Consider the following 18,532-nt stretch of genomic DNA (forward strand, 5'->3'; position numbering starts at 1 on the left):
TCTTCAATTCTGATTCTTTTTTATATTTTCTTTCTCTTTACTGAAAGTCTGAGTCCTTCCACTCCTCTCTGCAGCCCAGTGAGTATCTTTACAATCATTACTTTAAATTCTTTAGCAGGCATATTGTTTATCTCCATTTCATTTAGTTCTTTTTCTGAGGTTGTGTCTTATTCTTTCTTTTGCAGCATATTCTCATGTCTCCCCATTTTGGTTGGCTTTCTGTGCTTATTTCTATGAATTACACAGAAGAGCTACTCCTCCTAAACCTGAAGGAATGGTCTTGTGTGTGGTCACCTCCCAAGCAGACTGTGTGTGCCGGGTGAATGTGCTGACTGGCTGGAGCTATGGGTGGCATGGGCTAGGGGTCCCACGGCTCTCCATGCAGCAGGTGCCCTGATAGGGCAGCTAAGGCTAAAGTGAGTGCAAGCCAGGGTATTGAGGCTCTACACACAGAAAACACCTTAGCACAATAGCTGAAGCTGAAGTGGGTGTCATCTGGGGTGCCCTGGCAGGCTGGCTGAGCCAAGGTACAGGTCAGGAAGTCCTGGGCCTTTGTACACAGAGGGTACAGGGAAAACAGCTAAAGCTGAAGTGGGTGCAAGCCAGGGGCTATGGGGCACTCTCTGCAGGGGTACCCTGCTGGGGCAGCTAGAGCTGAAGCAGTGTGTAGGCTGGGAAGTCCCTGGACTTCTGCACAGAGGGTGTCCTGGCAGGACAGCTGAATCTAAAGTTTGTTAGCAGCCAAGGGAATCCAGAGCTCTCTGCACAGAGGGCACTTTGGCAAGATAGCTCTAGCTGAAGTGGTATTCTAGGACTCGTCACACAAAGGGTGCACTGGAGGGGTGACTGGAGCCAAGGCAGGGTCCAGGCCAGAGGGTCCTGGGTGCTCCACTCAGGGGAAGCCTGGCGGGACAGCTAAAGCTAGGGTGGGCAGTGGTCCCTGGGCTCTTTGCAAAATGCACCCTAGCAAGACAGGTGAAACTGAAGTTGTTGCAAAGGGGTTGTTCTGGGGCTCTCCACACTGAAGGCGGCCTCGTGGGACAGCTGAGGCTGAACTGGGTGCACGTCACGGTGTCCCAGGGTGCTCAGCTCAGGGCCTGACGACTGGAGCCAAGGCCAGTGCAGGTGAGAGGGGATGCCCCCCACAGGGGGTGTCCTGGCAAGGGCGCTGGGGGCTTCCGGGCAGGGCAGCTAGATCTGAAGGAGAGGTCAGCCGGAATGTTCTTGAGAGCTCTGGGCAGGGGTTGCTCTAGGAAGCCGTCTGAAGCCGAGATGGTGTGGAGCTGGAGCGTTCCGACGTCAGCCAAGGCTGCGTGCGGCTGGAGTGAGCACTAATCAGGAGTATCCCCGGGTGCAGAGCCCCGAGGCCACCCTAGAGGACAGCTGCGGCTGGAGCAGGCTGGGGACCCGGGGCTCGAGAGGCGGCAGGCGGGTTAGGGCGCTAAGCCTGTGCCCTCAGGGCGGAGGGGGAACATGGACCCGCGGACAGCCGCTCCCACCCCAGAGCCGTCCAGCAGCTCCGGGCCTAATGGCCGAGTCCTAGAACTGACTTTTCTATGCCAGTCGCTCTCTTAAACTCCGGCTTTTCCCCCCGTGTCCGAGGACAGAAGGGTCTGCTCCCTGTCCGTCCGCACTCGCCCTCCCGGTGGCCGTTCGCGGCACTGGCGGCTTGGGGTTCTCGCCTTACCTTGTCTCCGTCTCTCTTGCTGTTCTCTCTTGCCTTCTGTCTTTTGTTGTACCAGAGCTGTTCAGTGGGCCCTCGGTTCTTCCTCAGGAGGAACTGCTCGATAAATCCGTGAAATCTGGCGCCTCGGGTGGAGCGCCCGGCGAGTTTGGGCTCTTCCGACGCCGCCATCTTGGGCCGGAACCTTTCATTCCTTGAAGCTTTTAATCCCAGCTCTCATTAAGGTCTGTCAGATAATGCTAGATACCTGAATTTTCTGAGGCTCTGTTTCTATTCAATTTCTCATTTTAGTCAAATCCTATGTTTCTGTGTTCTTAGTTACCTTTTATTAATGAACAGAGTTCAAAAAACCTGTAGAGAAAATTGAGAAACTATATGTTATCTTCCGCCGGAATTTATTTTTGCTTCTGGCTGTTATTAGGTTTGGTGCAAGTTGCCTCATTCTGTGAGGGGTGGAGGTGGTTTGAGACTGGGCTTTGGTTCTTGTGAGAACAGGCCCATTTCCAGTTTGTATACTGGAGGGGTAGGTAGCCCTTTTGGGGTGCCAGTAGAAAAGCCTGGGGTGCTCAAAATCACTTCCACTCCGTACATCCTGGACTCTAGTTTTTGTTACCGATGAGTCTCCCAAAAATTTTTGTGCTGCTTCCCAGCCACTACACTTGACTGAACAAGGCTTTCAGGTCGGAAAAAGTGGCACCAAATGTAGGTCACACCTGTCTAGAATACTGGCTTTTGCTTTCTTGGTAGCTCTCTGGTGTCTTATTGAACACACATGTTCTGACTTTTCTAGTTTTCTCAGCAGAAGGGTTGGTGCAAAAACAAGCTAATCACCGATTGCTGGAACCTGAACTCTCCACATGCCTTACATGAATAATTAATTTTAAAGAGTTCAAGTTCTGAAGTAAAATGAACAAGTTCAAATCTTTTTTTTTTTTAAAGATTTTATTTATTTATGACAGAGAGAGAGATCACAAGTAGGCAGAGAGGCAGGCAGAGAGAGAGGAGGAAGCAGACTCCCTGCTGAGCAGAGAGCCCGATGTGGGGCTCGATCCCAGGACCCTGAGATCATGACCTGAGCTGAAGGCAGCGGCTTAATCCACTGAGCCACCCAGGTGCCCCAACAAGTTCAAATCTTGACTGTGTCACTTACTAGCTATGGGACCTTAGGTGAGCTATTTAACTTCGTTGTGTCTTAGTGTCCTCATCTGGAAAAATAGAAGTAACAATAGCCCTACCTTGAGTTTTTTTGTTTTTTGTTTTTAAGATTTTATTTTTTTATTTATTTGACAGAGAGAGAGAGAGATCACAAGCAGGCAGAGAGGCAGGCAGAGAGAGAGGGGGAAGCAGGCTCCCTACTGAGCAGAGAGCCCGATGCGGGGCTCAATCCCAGGACCCTGGGATCATGACCTGAGCCAAAGGCAGAGGCTTTAACCCACTGAGCCACCCAGGTGCTCCTATCTTGAGTTGATTTAAGGAATTTTTTTTAAGATGCAGGTAGAGCACAGAGCCAGGGATGTAGCAAATATTCAACTGTTATTCAAATATTAGTGATAACTGTTTTCAGAGTACTATAATAATTTACATAAATTAACACAAAACACCAGCCTCTCTCCTATGCACCCTCTGTGAGGGGTGGTAACTGGTAAAGATCCAAAACAGATCTTAATTTTTCCAACTTTCCTATGGCTTTCGAACCCTTGGATAGAGTGGCTTACTGCACTGCATGAAATAGTTTACGCAGGCATTCAAATTGGAAAATAAAACAATCGGAGTAAGAGAAAATTTAGTAGCAGGATCAAGGAAGTAGGATGCATGAAATTAGTCCTCCTAGACTATAGCCTCGAGGGTGTATCCAAGTGTAATGAGAGAAAGTAACCATCAAGGTTTGCTCTGGAAAAGGGAGACAGATCTTTTGCTGTCCTCCCCATATTAGGGCTGAGCCCTCATTGTGCTGGGAAAAAACATTCTGCTTACTATGACTCCTGGACACAGAGAAGCTCCAGGTGCTAAGGAACAAGAACCCTAAATAATTATTCTGGGTTCTCTTTGTAAGAAAAGCCTTTATTTCAAAGCTTCCATAGTATTTTAATAAGAGGCTACACTGCTTCACAACATTCAAGAAGCATCATTTAAATGTCTTAAATGGTTTTAAATGCTACTGTATTGAACACGTAAAAATCTGTTAATAGTCTAGATCTCATGTTCAATATTCCTACTGTGTAAAAAATTTCAAGAAAATGTTTAAAGTACTTTTAATTCTTGAAGTATTGAAACATCCAAACTATATTTATGTAAGATAGAGAATACCAGAAGCATGTTTTGTACTCACCATGTGGCCAATTTATTTCACTTTCCCAGGTTACAGTTACAGCATATGATGCCACATGGAGAGGTAAGTTCAGTTCACTGGGACTCCCAGGAAAAACTCTGTCATTAAGAACACTACATTCCAGAGCCTGCAGTTTTGCCAACCCAGAACGAAATTTCAGATATGACAGGCCCGATGGTCTGATTTATACCAGACTTACAGAAAACTGATCTATAAATCAGCACACCTTGGTCTCTCCACAGTGAAGCAAAAACAGCTCCTGGGACTGTACAAATGAGGATCCAAACATGGTCTTTTCTCTCCTCATTTGAAAAGCCAAATTTCAATAGTGATGATGGAGCCAGAAAACCAGTTAGAGAAACGATGGATGGTGGCATTGAACAACGCCACCAAACTATGGCAAGAATTGTCTCCAACTCTCCAGCCCTGAGGATCACCCTTTTCTTTTACCCTCTCACCCATACTGCTTGGCTATACAAAGTCTACTCTTTATTGTGATGTATAGGAACAGAAGTCCTAAGAAGTGTTTGTATTCCACAAATCCATTCTGGCTGTTGCTAGTCAGCACTTGGCCAGAGACCGGTGTCTAAGCTGCTGTGCTGCTCTTTTGCCATCTGGAAACCATCTCCAAGCTACCGCAGCCCCCTAGGCACCGTCTGGCCCCAGTATGGACACAGCTCCTCCCTTAATCCTCTAAAACACAGCCGACACTGGGCTGCAGGTTTTGACAAAGACTCACCCAAAGTGAGCCTAATAAAAGGGAATTAATAATGTGGAGAAATCATTAAAATCCAGCAACACGTTCTATTGTTCTTAGAATCCTTAGCCACCCCCCTTTAAAGGGGGGCGTCTATGACTAACATTTTTCTCCTTAGCCCCAGTCTACGGTTAGGATACAGTAACCTGTCCATTTCCTCCACAGGGGTGTCCCCTACAATGCTGTTCCCCTCTATGAATTCGATGGCTCCAATTCTCCCATCTCTAGCTCCCAATGGTAGAAAGACTAATCTGTCTCATTACCTCTGCATTCTTACCCTACCCACCCATTCTGGTTTAGGATATGACCCATGAAGCATTTCTTACAGCTTTAACAGTTTATTTATTTAGCTTCCAGGTTAAAATCCAGACCCTCCCTCTGGATGCACTCTCTCCCATCAGCCCTGAAACAAGCCATCCCTAATCCTGATCCAAACAGTATACAAATGTACCATAGCTCACACAGTTGAACACCTATCAGTTCTAGTTCTTTCCTGTTAAACAATGGAATGAATATCTTAAAGCTAAATCTCACACATACACCATACCTTTTCGAACTTTTGCTGATTCAAAGGGTATGCACAAAAAATAAACAAAAAAAACCCAAAAAACAAAAAAACAAAGGGTTATGTACATTTTCAATCACTCATTCAGTATCAAACTAATTATGGGCACTCTTCAAGGACTGGGGATGTAATAATGAGCATATGTCGCCTACCTCATAGTCCTCGTATCTTGTGAGAGAGACAAAAGGAAATAAATGTAAACTGCAATGGTGTAATATGTGAAGACCAGTGCTGCCAGGGAAAAGCTTCTCTACAGACTAGCCATTAGCTCAGATTTCATGAATGATTAGTAAATGTTAACAAGGAAAAAAAAAAAAAAAAGGAAGAGACTGTGTTCCAAGCAAAAAGAACAATTTAAAAGTCTTGGGGCTGGAAGGATGGAAGGAGAGAGTCCTGGGATTGGAAGACCAGCCTAGCTCAAACAAAGGCTTTAATGATGAGCAGAGACTGAGAGGGTCCAAGGATCCAACCTTTCAGAACTTTGTAAACATGTTAAGGAATCTGATCTTTATTCCAGTAACAATAGGATGACACTGAGTGATTCTGTGTACACTTTGAAAATTCGGTACTTGCTGAAAGGGCTATATACTATTTTATATTCCCCTATAGCTTCACCTACACTGAGTATTATCTTAATATGATAGTTTTAACCTTGAGACCCATTACATCTGTTTTCATATTTATTGCCCATATTTGTATCTGCTACAGACATAATGTTTGTGTGTCCCCTCCCCCTCATATTCGTGTTGAAATCCCAACCCCCAATGTGATAGTATTAGGAGGTAGGGTCTTTGGGCGGTAATTAGGGCATGAGAGCAGAGCTCTCAGGAATAGGGTCAGTGCCCTGTAAGAAAAGATGGGAGAGCGCGCGCTTCTGCTCTGTTCTCTGCCATATGAATATACAGCAAGATGGTCATCTACAAGCCAAGAAGAGGGCCTTCACCTGACACAGAATCTGCCAGAACCTTGATCTTGGACTTCTTAGCCTCAAAAACTGTGAGAAACAAATGTTTGTTGTGTAAGCCACCCAGTCCAAACTGACTAGAGAGTATCCTTGCCCATTTCCTTACTGGGACACTGTCTTCTTTTAACAAAATTTAAGACTTACTTATTACTATCTTTTTAATCTTTTTTCCCTCTAATTGTTTGCCTTTTAATTATGTATGTCAAAATATTATATACATAGCAACCTTTTCTTTCAGGAATTCTGTCATAAAGGCATTTTGTCACCCCAGTATTATAGAAGTATTCACCTATGTTTTTTGTTAGTATTTGCATGTTCAATTGCTCATACTGAATCATGATATTTTGACTGACATCTATAAACAGAAATCTAATTTCACTTTTCAAAGGGTTAACCAGTTATCCCTTGAAATGTCACTTTCATCATTATAAGTAAACAACTTAGAAAATAATTTGTTTTCTTAATCTTCTATTTTGTTCTTTTATCTAATCATATATTACCAGACCAGTACCACATATAACTTTATAATACATTTCATGTGAGATGAAGTTCTTCACACTAAGTTCTCCCACCCTCATTTGTCCAATTTTAATTTTTTTTATTTCTTTTCAGCGTAACAGAATTCATTGTTTTTGCACCACACCCAGTGCTCCATGCAATGCGTGCCCTCCATAATACCCACCACCTGGCTCCCCCAACCTCTCACCCCCCGCCCCTTCAAAACCCTCAGGTTGTTTTTCAGAGTCCATAGTCTCTCGTGTCCAATTTTAATTTTTAGCTACCCTATGAGAAACTTACTCCTTTTGTATGAAATACTGAATTGGCTTTCACAGGGCTTTTTAAATAGACTATCAGGGTTTCAGACTGAGAACTAAGAGACATCCATCTGGAACACAAAGAGGTGAAAATGACCTGGAAGACTTCAGCAACTTTTCCCAACAACTACTGAAATTTACATAGATTTTTACATGTAATGGGTATACTGGTGAAGGGTCCAAACAAATATCCCATAAGACAGTTTACCATAATTGACCTTTTATTTTAAAAAATTACAGGGAGCAATTTCCAGCATATTTTATAAAAGTACTGCCTGTATCAAACATTTATATCACTATTAATTCCATTGAAGAGCTGCCTTTTTTTTAAGGTACTTATTCCAATTGATGGGATACATGCCCTTAAAATAGAAAGTTTCCATTATTTATCCAAATGTCAAAATTAAGATTATTGAGAAGTTTATTGCTTTATGGCTGGGCAAGATGCTGCTAGCACATTTTAGGTAAATAATATTCTTTATTAAAAACTATGAGGTCATTCTGTTTAAAACTTTCAGGATAATTCACAGAAAATAGATATATTTATTCAAATTATACACTGAAGGGCTGGGCTATTGGCTATAGACATTTACATGTGAAGCAGCTCTTTAAAGAAATAAGACACACAAATAGATCTGCCTTGATATAATATACATAATTGAAATTAACAAAACCTGGAAGACCAATATTGTTATACTATGTTTTGTTAGGATCTTAAAAAAGAAATCACACATTTAGTAGTCCATTTGTGCTTAAAATATTCATATGCATGAGAAGTTTAAAGAAAAAAACACCTCTGTACATGATGATGAAAAGAAAGTAATAAATTTTTTTGAAATTGCACTGTTATTTAAAACACTTTCCTAAAGTTAGATCCTCCTTTGTAGCTGGCACAGTTTTTCAGGTCTAATTGGCAACCTGGGGAGGCCCCTCTGGTATCAGTGAAGTAAAGAAGGTGGTGATAAAAGACCAAGCTGATGCCATTAATCCAGGCCTTTGAACTGCACTGGCGTCTTCACCTGCATCTTCTCCACTCTCATCTTCAAGCCCATCATCCATAAGACGCTCCTTTCAAACAAAACAAGAAACATTCTCCTAAGGGATTTGAAGTTAATATTAACTCATGACAGAAAAAGAAAGAATTAAATCCTTCCCTACAGAAAAGGAATATGAGCATGTAATAAGGAAGTGGTACATATCTGGTCATTAGAAATCTTTGTTAAATCCAAAATTGATAAATTCCTCAGTGTTCAAGTTCAAAGGGATAACTGCCAATTTAATCAAATAAATTCTCATGGTATGCATAATTTTCTTTCTAGGTTATTTTCAATAAGAATAATGCTAATTTTTCCTGCTTAACTCTTCTTTGGGTTTTGTTTGTTTGAGAGAGAGAGCAAGCGAGCATGGGGGAGGAGCAGAGGGAGAGGGAGAGAGAATCTTAAGCAGCCTTCCTGCTGAGTGCACAGCCCAAAACAAAGATCTATCTCACAACCCGTGGATCATGATGTGGGCCAAAATCAAGAGTTGGATGCTTAACCACCTCAGCCACCCAGGCACCCCCTACTTAATTCGAATATATGACTGATTCAGTATTATATTCTAAGTTCTCCCAGAAAAAAATCATACAATTTTATATGTTAACTTTTCTTCCCATGCTATTCCACAAAAACTTGTGGAATGCTCCAAGATTTTTTTATCATGTTGGTTTCTTACACTACTGAGGAACATCTATATTTTAAGTATACGAAAGCCTCATTAGCATACCATTTCTTCAAGTTCTAGGTTGTTTGCATTTTGCCCATCATTGTTAACTTCAGCATTATTGTTGGGAGCCTGTTGCTGACCTCCTTCTTGCCTAAAAGGAAACCATCCAGCTTGGTGTCTGTTCAGTAAAATAAAGAGAAAAGGAAAGAAGTCGCAACTTTTTATTTGTAATGCTGTAAAACATTAGTGTCCTACGAAAGAAAAATTATTTCCACTATAATAGATAAAAAGACCAAATTTCCTACTTAGGGCCAAGAACTGCCCCTCTCAAAGCAATGAGAGCAAAACAGGAATCAACTTAAGTCTAAAAATCTATCATGGACTTTGCTGGTTCTATATCAGGTATCTTAACAACGAACCTAGCTGTCTTAATGTCCTAACATACCGAGAGTCATAACATCTTTCCCAATATTTTTCAAAATGAAATTCAACTACATTATTTCTTTGCCTCTTGGAATAAAGGTGGGCAAGAAAAAGTGTACTTAGGAAAAAAAGTCTGACCTATTCCTATAGGTCTTCTTACTGATAACTTTAACTAAAAAAGACTATCCTTATGCAATAGTGCATCAGACACTTCAAGTTCTAAATAATTGATAGAGCATGTCTAAATGAATTAATTTTAATGAAAGACAGTAAAAAAAAAATCTGCTTGGAGACAGTTCTGATAAATGTTCTAATTCTTACTCTTACTCTGGAGTCCAAAACTCCTATTCCTTCACTCAAGAGTCATGACAGACTACTGCATGCCAAATTCTGTCAACAGTTTTAGAAATTAAAAGAAAGCACAAGAAGTTAACAAGCATCACTCACAAATATACCAGTAGCATGGCTCCCATTACCATGATAAACCGACTAAAAGAAGAATAGAAGTATACAATGCTAAGGAGAATTGCGGCTCGTGAGAACGTGTACATCCAGTCTAGCCAGTCTCGGTTGAAGTCTTCTTCATTTAGCACTGGACCTCCCTGTGCATTCATTTGAACATTCTCATTCATGGGTCGATTTTCTTGGGCCACTAGGTTTGGAGCTGGTGGGGGTTCTTCGCCAGGAACATGTGCCAGATTTAGAGGCTGTGAAGCAGCAGGCTGGGCTGGGTTGGCATTTGATGTGGCCTGAGCTGAAACTGCAGCTTGGCTGAAATATTCACCAAAATAAATATTAAAAAGAAAAAAAAAAAGCTGTTATCATACTCTCTTTTATTTTGCAAAATGTTCTTGGGGAGTCATATGTATTTTTTCATAAACCTAATATGGAATATCACAACTCCAGTACCACATTTCTTAGGTAAGTACGAATCCCAGTGGAAAAGTGGAGCCAAGACTGATGGTAGGAGTGAGTAGCTCAGGAAAAGATGCTCTCTTAGCCTTACAGTCTAAGATGGTAGGGGAGAGGTGGAAGAGAAAGAAGGCCATGGTAATCATTATCTTTTCTCTCTTTCATTAAATTACTTTATACGGTAATGACTGAATCTTTTTCCAAATCTTTTCACTAATGGCCCCTTTTGTTTTTCTACATCGGATGACTATCACGGCACCCTCTCCTTTAGAGCCATGTTTTGAAAAATATGTCTAAATATGTACAGTGATCATTACCCTGTGTGGCTATTGGCAGTGATAAATGATTTGTATTTATGTTTTAAGATATTAACCAGATCTCAGATAACAACCCCTCAACCCAAATCCTGATTTTTGGGAACTCCACCTGGGAACCCTGGAATAGGTATTCGTACACCAATGAAGACTTGTGATCCTGAAGTTTGCTTATAATTTGACTGCTTGAAAGAATAAATTTTCCCATATAAGGCTCTCAGTAAAATGATAATGTATCTGGGATTTCCTTTAAATTATCCAGCACAGGAGGGACAAGTTCTAGAACAAGAATGCCATGGTTTGATAAATGTTGAGGCTGGGTGATAAGTACACAGGGATTCATTTCACTATTCTATCTTTTCACATGCTGAAAGTTTTCTACAATAAAATGTTAAAAAATCAAGATAGCAAAATAAAACAGTAGTTTCCTGGCCTACAAAAGCCTATTTAATTCAGTAAGCTAATACCTTGTATCTGTAGGGAGAGCTTTTTAGTTTCCAAAACACTTTCCACCTCACAGATATTCTGATTCATAGTGACTTATTTCATTAAAGAAGAGAACTTGAGGCTCAGAAGTTAAATAATGTACAAATATTGTATGATTCAATAGCAAGCTACAATAAGCCCTACCTTATCTTACACAGTTCTCAAAAGGTTATAAATAAGACAAGGGGTGTAAAGCATCCAGCATCTGGCAGAATATAAGCACAAAGCAGTCAGTCCGATGGTAGCTTTTACCACAGCAATAGGTAAGGTACAAATAGCCAGTCTGCAGCCAAGGGATCATGCAAGAGAACATGAGGATACAAGGTTCCTAGAGCACATCAGCTTTATGGGGTAAGGTCTGCAGTAAGGTTAAGGATGCAGACTTCACACTGTGGGCAAGGGAACCATATTTGGGAGGATGGGGAATGACTGGCTCAATGTTGTATTAAGCACATTAACCGGGCAGCAGCAGGATGAAATATAATGAAGAGTCTGAAAGGAGAAAGAACAGTTGCAGTAAAGTAAATCCAAAATGAGAAAAGATTTGGGCAAAATATTGAAAGTAAGGTCTAGGGGAAGAACAAAAGTTAGAAACAACATATTAACTCATCTTGGTAAACTGTTGGGTTTAGGGATCACTGAAGGCAGAGTCAAAGCTGATTAAAGCCTGGAGAATGAGTAAGAAGAGACTGTGTCACTGACGAAGAAGTCAGGAAGGAGAACACATTTAAGAGGATGGTGGTGTCAAATTTGAGACAGCCTGAATTTAGAGGAAAGGCAAATTTCCCTACAGAAATCTCCCAGCAACCGGGATGAAGCACAGGAGATAAAGAATAGGGGTCATCCACAGAAAGCTAGCGACAAAGCCACAGAAGAAAGAAGTCCAAGAGGACTGGCGCAGGGCTGAACCCTGTCTTCCTTACCAGACTGTCCTGAGGTACATGGCAAGTACACCGATATTTGTCTAACTAAACAAGCAATGTTACCATTTAGAAGAATGAAAAAAATACACCATCAAGGACACAAGATGAGTGATCAGAAAAACAGAAACAAGAGGACAACAAAATCATAGAAACAAGAGAACAGTAAAGAGAAGCTAGAAATGTTAAATGAACGCATAGAGTCCAGAAGAGTGAAGGCTGAGAAGCTGTGCTCAGTGCTAAGACACATGCTGACCAGAAGCAAGACTTATGAAAATGCTGATAGTCCAGAAAGCATATTATTAGCCTTATGTCAACACGAATCTCCCTGACACAGGATTCCTTTTCATTGAGCGTCCTATCTCTTCATGGGGATTTGCTGCCTTCCAGTGAAAGTTCCCTCAGTTTTCTCCTCTTAAGTAGATAAAATGCTATATTAAAGAAAGCATCTCAAGGCTGCTAAATGTAATTAGGGGAAAGAGGGAGAAACAAAGAACAGGTTTAGCTGATGTGAACTGGATGTGAACCCTTTTCTCGTAAGCCAAATAATTTAAAAGAAAGTATCTTTTGAAATGTTGGCAAATTCATTCTCACAGTAATTTTTAAAAACCAATAAAATACATCAGTAAATGAAAGCCCAAATCAACTTACCTAGGCTGAGAAAGAAAATAAAGCAAATAGCACACTAAGCAAAAAAACCGAACTCAAACTAACTTACTACTGCATGTAATACTGATGAGCATACAGCTGTTGCCACCACAGCATCTGCAAGGGGCTGAAAGCGGGATACACTGGGAACCCAGCTGGAATGGCTTGCCCAGGAAGTTGGTTGTCCACATTTCTGCAATAAAGAGATAAAGAAATGTCTTTCCATGCTCTAGAAGTTGAAAGCATTTCTCGGAATTTTCATTTCTTAAGTATAAGGCACCCGTGACAAAACGTACTAAGTCATAGTGAAAAGAGAAATACTTATTTTCAACATTCTTCAAATAAGATTATGGCCTACAGAAGATGACCCAGGCCCCCAAATATATAGAATAACTAACATTTCAGCCCAATCTTAATAAGAAAATAAAGCAAATCACCCACAAAATGTGTGGCAAGCCTGATCATTTTGCTATCTTTTCATTTCAGCAAAAAATGCCAAAATGCTTTTAATTACATTTTAAGTACACTCTCCTTAAGAACCAAAAGCCCTAAAATAAACTTCACAACAAAATATTTTGAGGAATGGGGAACCTACCAAAATGATACTGTATATTAGTAATATTATTAAAAACATAGCATCTATTAGCTATAAAATAAAAAACATTATAAAAATCTATAAAATATTTTTTTAGTTAAAAAAAACAAGATTGGCAGAACATATGTATACATGTATTCTTTTTTTTTTTTTTTTAAAGGCTTTACCTTTTTTTTTTTTTTTTTTTTTTTTTTGACAGAGAGATCACAAGCAGGCAGAGAGGCAGGCAGAGAGAGAGGAGGAAGCAGGCTCCCCGAGAGAGCAGAGAGCCCGATTCGGGGCTCGATCCCAGGACTCCGAGATCATGACCTGAGCCGAAGGCAGCGGCTTAACCCACTGAGCCACCCAGGCACCCCTGTATACACGTATTCTTAAAGTAGGTTAAATGTCTATTAACTCAATAAAAGTTGTGGAAGGCATATTTAAGTTCTCTATGACTCAGTTTCCTCACCTCAAAAATGGGGCTAATAATAGAATCTCCCTCATAAGATTGTTAGTCTGTACTCAATAAATGTAGCTATTTTTATTTTTATTGTCCCCTATGCCTAAATCAGAATAAACTCCAGAGTGTATTTGTAGATTTGTAGAAACTTGTAGAATTTGTAGATTTGTAGAAATTCACATATATCAAGACAACTATAGGGATAAATATGTGAGTAAACACAGAATTTGCGTATTTGCTAACTTTCTTTTTCTTCATATTACTTGAATTTTATCTTTAGCTGATATAACCTGGGTCTAACCAGAATGAGACAAGAATCATTGCTAAATTCATGAATTTTTAACATGATATTCAAAAGACTATTAATGTACATATAATTGGCAATAATTGACTTCACTGCTAACAGGATGAACTGGAATAAGGCTTTAAAAATGATTTTACAAAATTAAATACCTTTAAAAATGTTGACTTTGACCCAACTTCCCAAGTAATTCTGCTTCTGAGAATTAACTTAAATACAAAATATGGAAAAAAATTTCACATCTCTGCCCTACCCAAATGATATTTTGTTTTGGCAATATTGTTAAAACATAGCAGCTTTTAGCTATAAAATAAAAAATAAACATTATGAAAATCTGTTAAAAAAAAAAAAAGAGGGGGAGAAAGGAGTAAAGGATTAGAAGAGCTTTAAGAATCATCAACCAAGGAGCACCTGGGTGGCTCAGTGGGTTAAAGCCTCTGTCTTCAGCTCAGGTCATGATCCCAGGGTCCTGGGATGGAGCCCCGCATCGGGCTCCCCGCTCCGCGGGGAGCCTGCTTCCCCCTCTCTCTCTCTGCCTGCCTCTCTGCCTACTTGTGATCTCTGTCTGTCAAATAAATAAATAAAATCTTAAAAAAAAAAAAAAAAGAAACATCAACCAAATGTAATATCAACCTCTCTGAATACTGATTCAATCAAGACAACTATAAAAAGACATTTGAGATAATCAGGAAAAACTGAATACAAATAGGGTATTTGAGTGGCGCCTGGGTGGCTCAGTGGGTTAAGCCTCTGCCTTCGGCTCAGGTCATGATTTCAGGGTCCTGGAATCGAGCCCTGCATCAGGCTCTCTGCTCAGCAGGGAGCCTGCTTCCTCCTTTCTCTCTGCCTGCCACTCTGTCTGCCTGTGCTCACTCGCTCTCTCTCTGACAAATAAATAAATAAAATCTAAAAAAAAAAAAAAAAAATTAAAATTAAAACTTTATTTTAGTTAGATCTACTGATCAGATTTTAAGTATTGGTGACTGAGTAAGTAAATCTGTTTCTTTCTTTTTTTTTTTTTTTTAAAGATTTTATTTATTTATTTGACAGAGAGAAATCATAAGTAAGCAGAGAGGCAGGCAGAGAGAGAGGAGGAAGCAGGCTCCCCGCTGAGCAGAGAGCCCGATGCGGGACTCGATCCCAGGATGCTGGGATCATGACCTGAGCTGAAGGCAGCTGCCTAACCAACTGAGCCATCCAGGCGTCCCTAAAATAAAGTTTTAAATGGGAGGACAGAGAAGAGAGAAACACCATTATAAATGAAGTCAAAACACAAATGGCAACCTACTAAAACAAATGACAAAATAGAGTCACTTCAACAAGACTGTTAAGAACATAGACTTTCAGGGCGCCTGGGTGGCTCAGTGGGTTAAGCCGCTGCCTTCGGCTCGGGTCATGGTCTCGGGGTCCTGGGATCCAGTCCCGCATCGGGTTCTCTGCTCGGCAGAGATCCTGCTTCCCTCTCTCTCTCTCTGCCTGCCTCTCCATCTACTTGTGATCTCTCTCTGTCAAATAAATATATAAAATCTTTAAAAAAAAAAAAAAAAGAACACAGACTTTCAAGTGAGATATGGATTTGAATTCTAGTTCTGCTGCTGACCACGTCTGTGAACTTAGGCAAGCTTGGACCCTTTAAGCCCTTTTCTCATCTATAAAATGGGAGAAAATAGTACTTAGACCACAGAGTTTATGTAAAAGTCAATGTATAGCACTGAATTACAGCATGTATAAATGTTTAATACAATGCCTAGCTTGTGCTAAGTGCTCTCTAAGTATTACTAATATTCTTTTAGATAAAGAACTGTCAGAAATTAAAAACAGCAACACACCACATATAAGTATTTCACAAAACAAAGCAAAAAGAATGTCTCTTTATCATGACTCAAATTAAAACAGGAACATTACAATTCATCACACTGGCAAGTAGTCATTTGTATGGGGTATCAGACACCTTAACAACTGTTATTGGGAGAATAAACTGGTACAACTTTTCTTTACTGCAATTTTGCAATAATAGTCTTTAAGAGTCTCAAAAAGTCTTAAGAAACACCTTGACCCAAGAATTTCCCTTCTTACAAATTATCCTAAAAGAATAGCCACTAACTGTGAGTATTTAAGAATATTGAGGAGCACCTGGGTGGCTCAGTGGGTTAAGCCTCTGCCTTCAGCTCAGGTCATGATTCCAGGGTCCTGGGATTGAGCCCCGAATCGGGCTCTCTGCTCAGCAGGGAGCCTGCTTCCCCCTCTCTCTCTGCCTGCCTCTCTGCCTGCTTGTGCGCTCTCTCTCTCTCTGTGTCAAATAAATAAAAAAACTCAAAAAAAAAAAAAAGAGTATTGATTGTCGTGAGGTTTAGTGGGAAGAAATTAAACAACCCAAATATTTATGATAGAATATTGCCCAAATTCTTCACTCTTCTATAACAGGATTATACACACATACTGTCTAGCATATAGAGGCAAAGTGGGCTTAGGCCAGCTAATATTGACTCACAAAACTAATTATTTTAATTGTGAGCCAACCCTGGTATCTTGAAATCAGTCATGGTGAAAGTGTAAATACCACAGAAATCAGCAAATGCCACAAATCAGTTTATTCGCCCTCCCCACAGGAAAAGCCAGTTCGTAAGCATTTACTGGCACATCTCTGGTAACCTGGCAATACCTCAATGCTATTGAGCATGGCCATGTGATCTGTTTTGTCCAAGGGAACATTAGTGAATGTGACACATGCAGAGGCCGTAAATGCGGTCAGGGGTTAGCTTCCCCTCTTATGTTCCTGTCATTTGTCATAAAAAGAACCTGTCCAGGGAGTTTCTGGTCCAAAGAATGAGAAACATGAAACAGATCAGAACTCAACCTAAATATAGCCTGAAGCAGAGCTGTCCCAAGTGCCTAACAAGATTCATGAACAAGGAAAATGAAGTGTTTTGTTGTAAGCCACTGAGATTTTGAGGTCATTAGGTAGTACAACTAACTAAAGACATTCTTTATCGATAGAATAGTGAGAAAAGTGGCATATCCACATAATGAAAAATCTTAAACTTTCTTAAATAAATGGACACCAGATGTTGAAACATACAGAGATAATGCTAGGAACAAAAAATGTCCTGTGTGCATCAAAGTAGTCTCCCTGGAAAGAATGGGCTTTGAATTGGGTGGTGAATGGTAAGAATATGATTAGCAAGTGCTAACCAAAGGCTGTTTCAAACAAGAAGTCGGTACAGAAGCCGACCAAGGGGAAGCCAACCAGGATGTTAAACTAAGGCACTACCGAAACTTCAACAACTGGAGAAACTTGTACTTTTTAGATCTTCTCTAACGAGAACTACACATATGTGGAGAGAGTATTTCAATAAGATGCTTGGGGTGGTGGGAAGGGAATGTTCATGTTCAAATAATAATGCTTGGTCTTTGAACTTCCTGGTTAGCAGCAGGGCTTTTATTTTGCTGTTTGGGCACTGCCTCTAATGGTCTTTGTCCCTGTTCTTTATCCCCACTTCCAACTCTAGTCCAGAGTTAAATCACCCTAAATGAATATTGAACAAAAGTCTAAAAAACATTGGTGTAAATTTAAGAACTCATCCAGAGTGCCACGTGTCTCAAGACTTTAAATGTGGTAGATTTATATTTGAACTGGAAATATGTCCTGACTAAATTATATTTTTAAAAAAGATTTACCAAATATAATAGTATTATTTTTATTTAAAAAGTTTACTTAGAAGAGTAAAAGGATATTACAAAAATAGTTACTTCTATGTGATGAGCTATAAGCAATCTTTACTTTTGGAGGGTGATGCAGGAGAGAGAATCTTAAGCAGTATCCATACCCAGCACAGAGCCCAACTGTGGGCTCCATCTCACAACCCGAAGATCAGGACCTGAGCTGAAATTAAGAGTCAGACACTTAAACGACTAAGCCACCCAGGCACCCCAGCAATTTTTACAATTTTTACTTTAAAAAAAAAAGTCAGGGCGCCTGGGTGGCTCGGTCACTTGAGCGGCTGCCTTTGGGTCCGGTCATGATCCCAGGGTCCTGGGATCGAGCCCTGCTTCGAGCTCCCTGTTCAGCGGAGAGACTGCTTCTCCCTCTCCCTGCTGCTCTGCCTACTTGTGCTCTCTCTCTGTCTCTCTCTCAAATAAATAAATAAAATCTTTAAAAAAAAAAAGTCAATATGCAAGGGTACAACGAGTAGGTTTTGTTAGTATTACAGGGGAAAATCCGAGATACAAAACAGTGGGTATTCTATACCCAATCAGTAATTTTTGGAGTTAAAGTAAATAAATGTGACAAAAGACTGAGTCCAAAAGAGTCAGTCAAGATTTATAAATGATGGACAGCTACTGTGGTGATGTACATGTACTGCTTTGGTCTTCTTACATTTCCTCAATACCTAACTATGGGCAAATAATCACTGTATCAGGATTTCTCAAAGTTAGGTTCCCAGAGTATTAAGTTGGCAAATTCCTGAGCACCACCCCAAACCTAGTCATTCAAAATCTCAGGGGAGAAGGGACCAGAATTTAGCAGTTTTAACAAGCTCACTAAAGACTGAGAACACTAACCTACATGGTGAAAAACAGGTAATTAGTTAAATGTAAGCTGTACTGAATTTTGAAAAAGGAATGCAGAGCTTCTATTTTGTTGGTGAGTTCATCAAGGTCACTAAATTATT

At 40.4% G+C, this 18,532-nt stretch overlaps 1 protein-coding gene across 1 annotated transcript in view; it reads right to left on the reverse strand.

Annotated features, from left to right (window-relative positions):
- Window positions 1-7,317: 7,317 nt before the first annotated feature.
- Window positions 7,318-18,532, reverse strand: part of HERPUD2 (HERPUD family member 2) — a 37,422-nt gene continuing 26,207 nt past the window's right edge. Inside the window, exons 5-8 of the mRNA XM_047695242.1 lie at window positions 12,592-12,714; window positions 9,689-10,012; window positions 8,879-8,996; window positions 7,318-8,182 (exon numbers count right to left, since the gene is read on the reverse strand). Of these exons, the coding sequence (XP_047551198.1) occupies window positions 8,021-8,182; window positions 8,879-8,996; window positions 9,689-10,012; window positions 12,592-12,714 (727 nt within the window). The 3' untranslated portion in view covers window positions 7,318-8,020. The remainder of the gene's footprint in view (window positions 8,183-8,878; window positions 8,997-9,688; window positions 10,013-12,591; window positions 12,715-18,532) is intronic.

Source organism: Lutra lutra, chromosome 11, assembly GCF_902655055.1.
Source record: "Lutra lutra chromosome 11, mLutLut1.2, whole genome shotgun sequence".
Taxonomy (NCBI): Eukaryota; Metazoa; Chordata; class Mammalia; order Carnivora; family Mustelidae; genus Lutra; species Lutra lutra.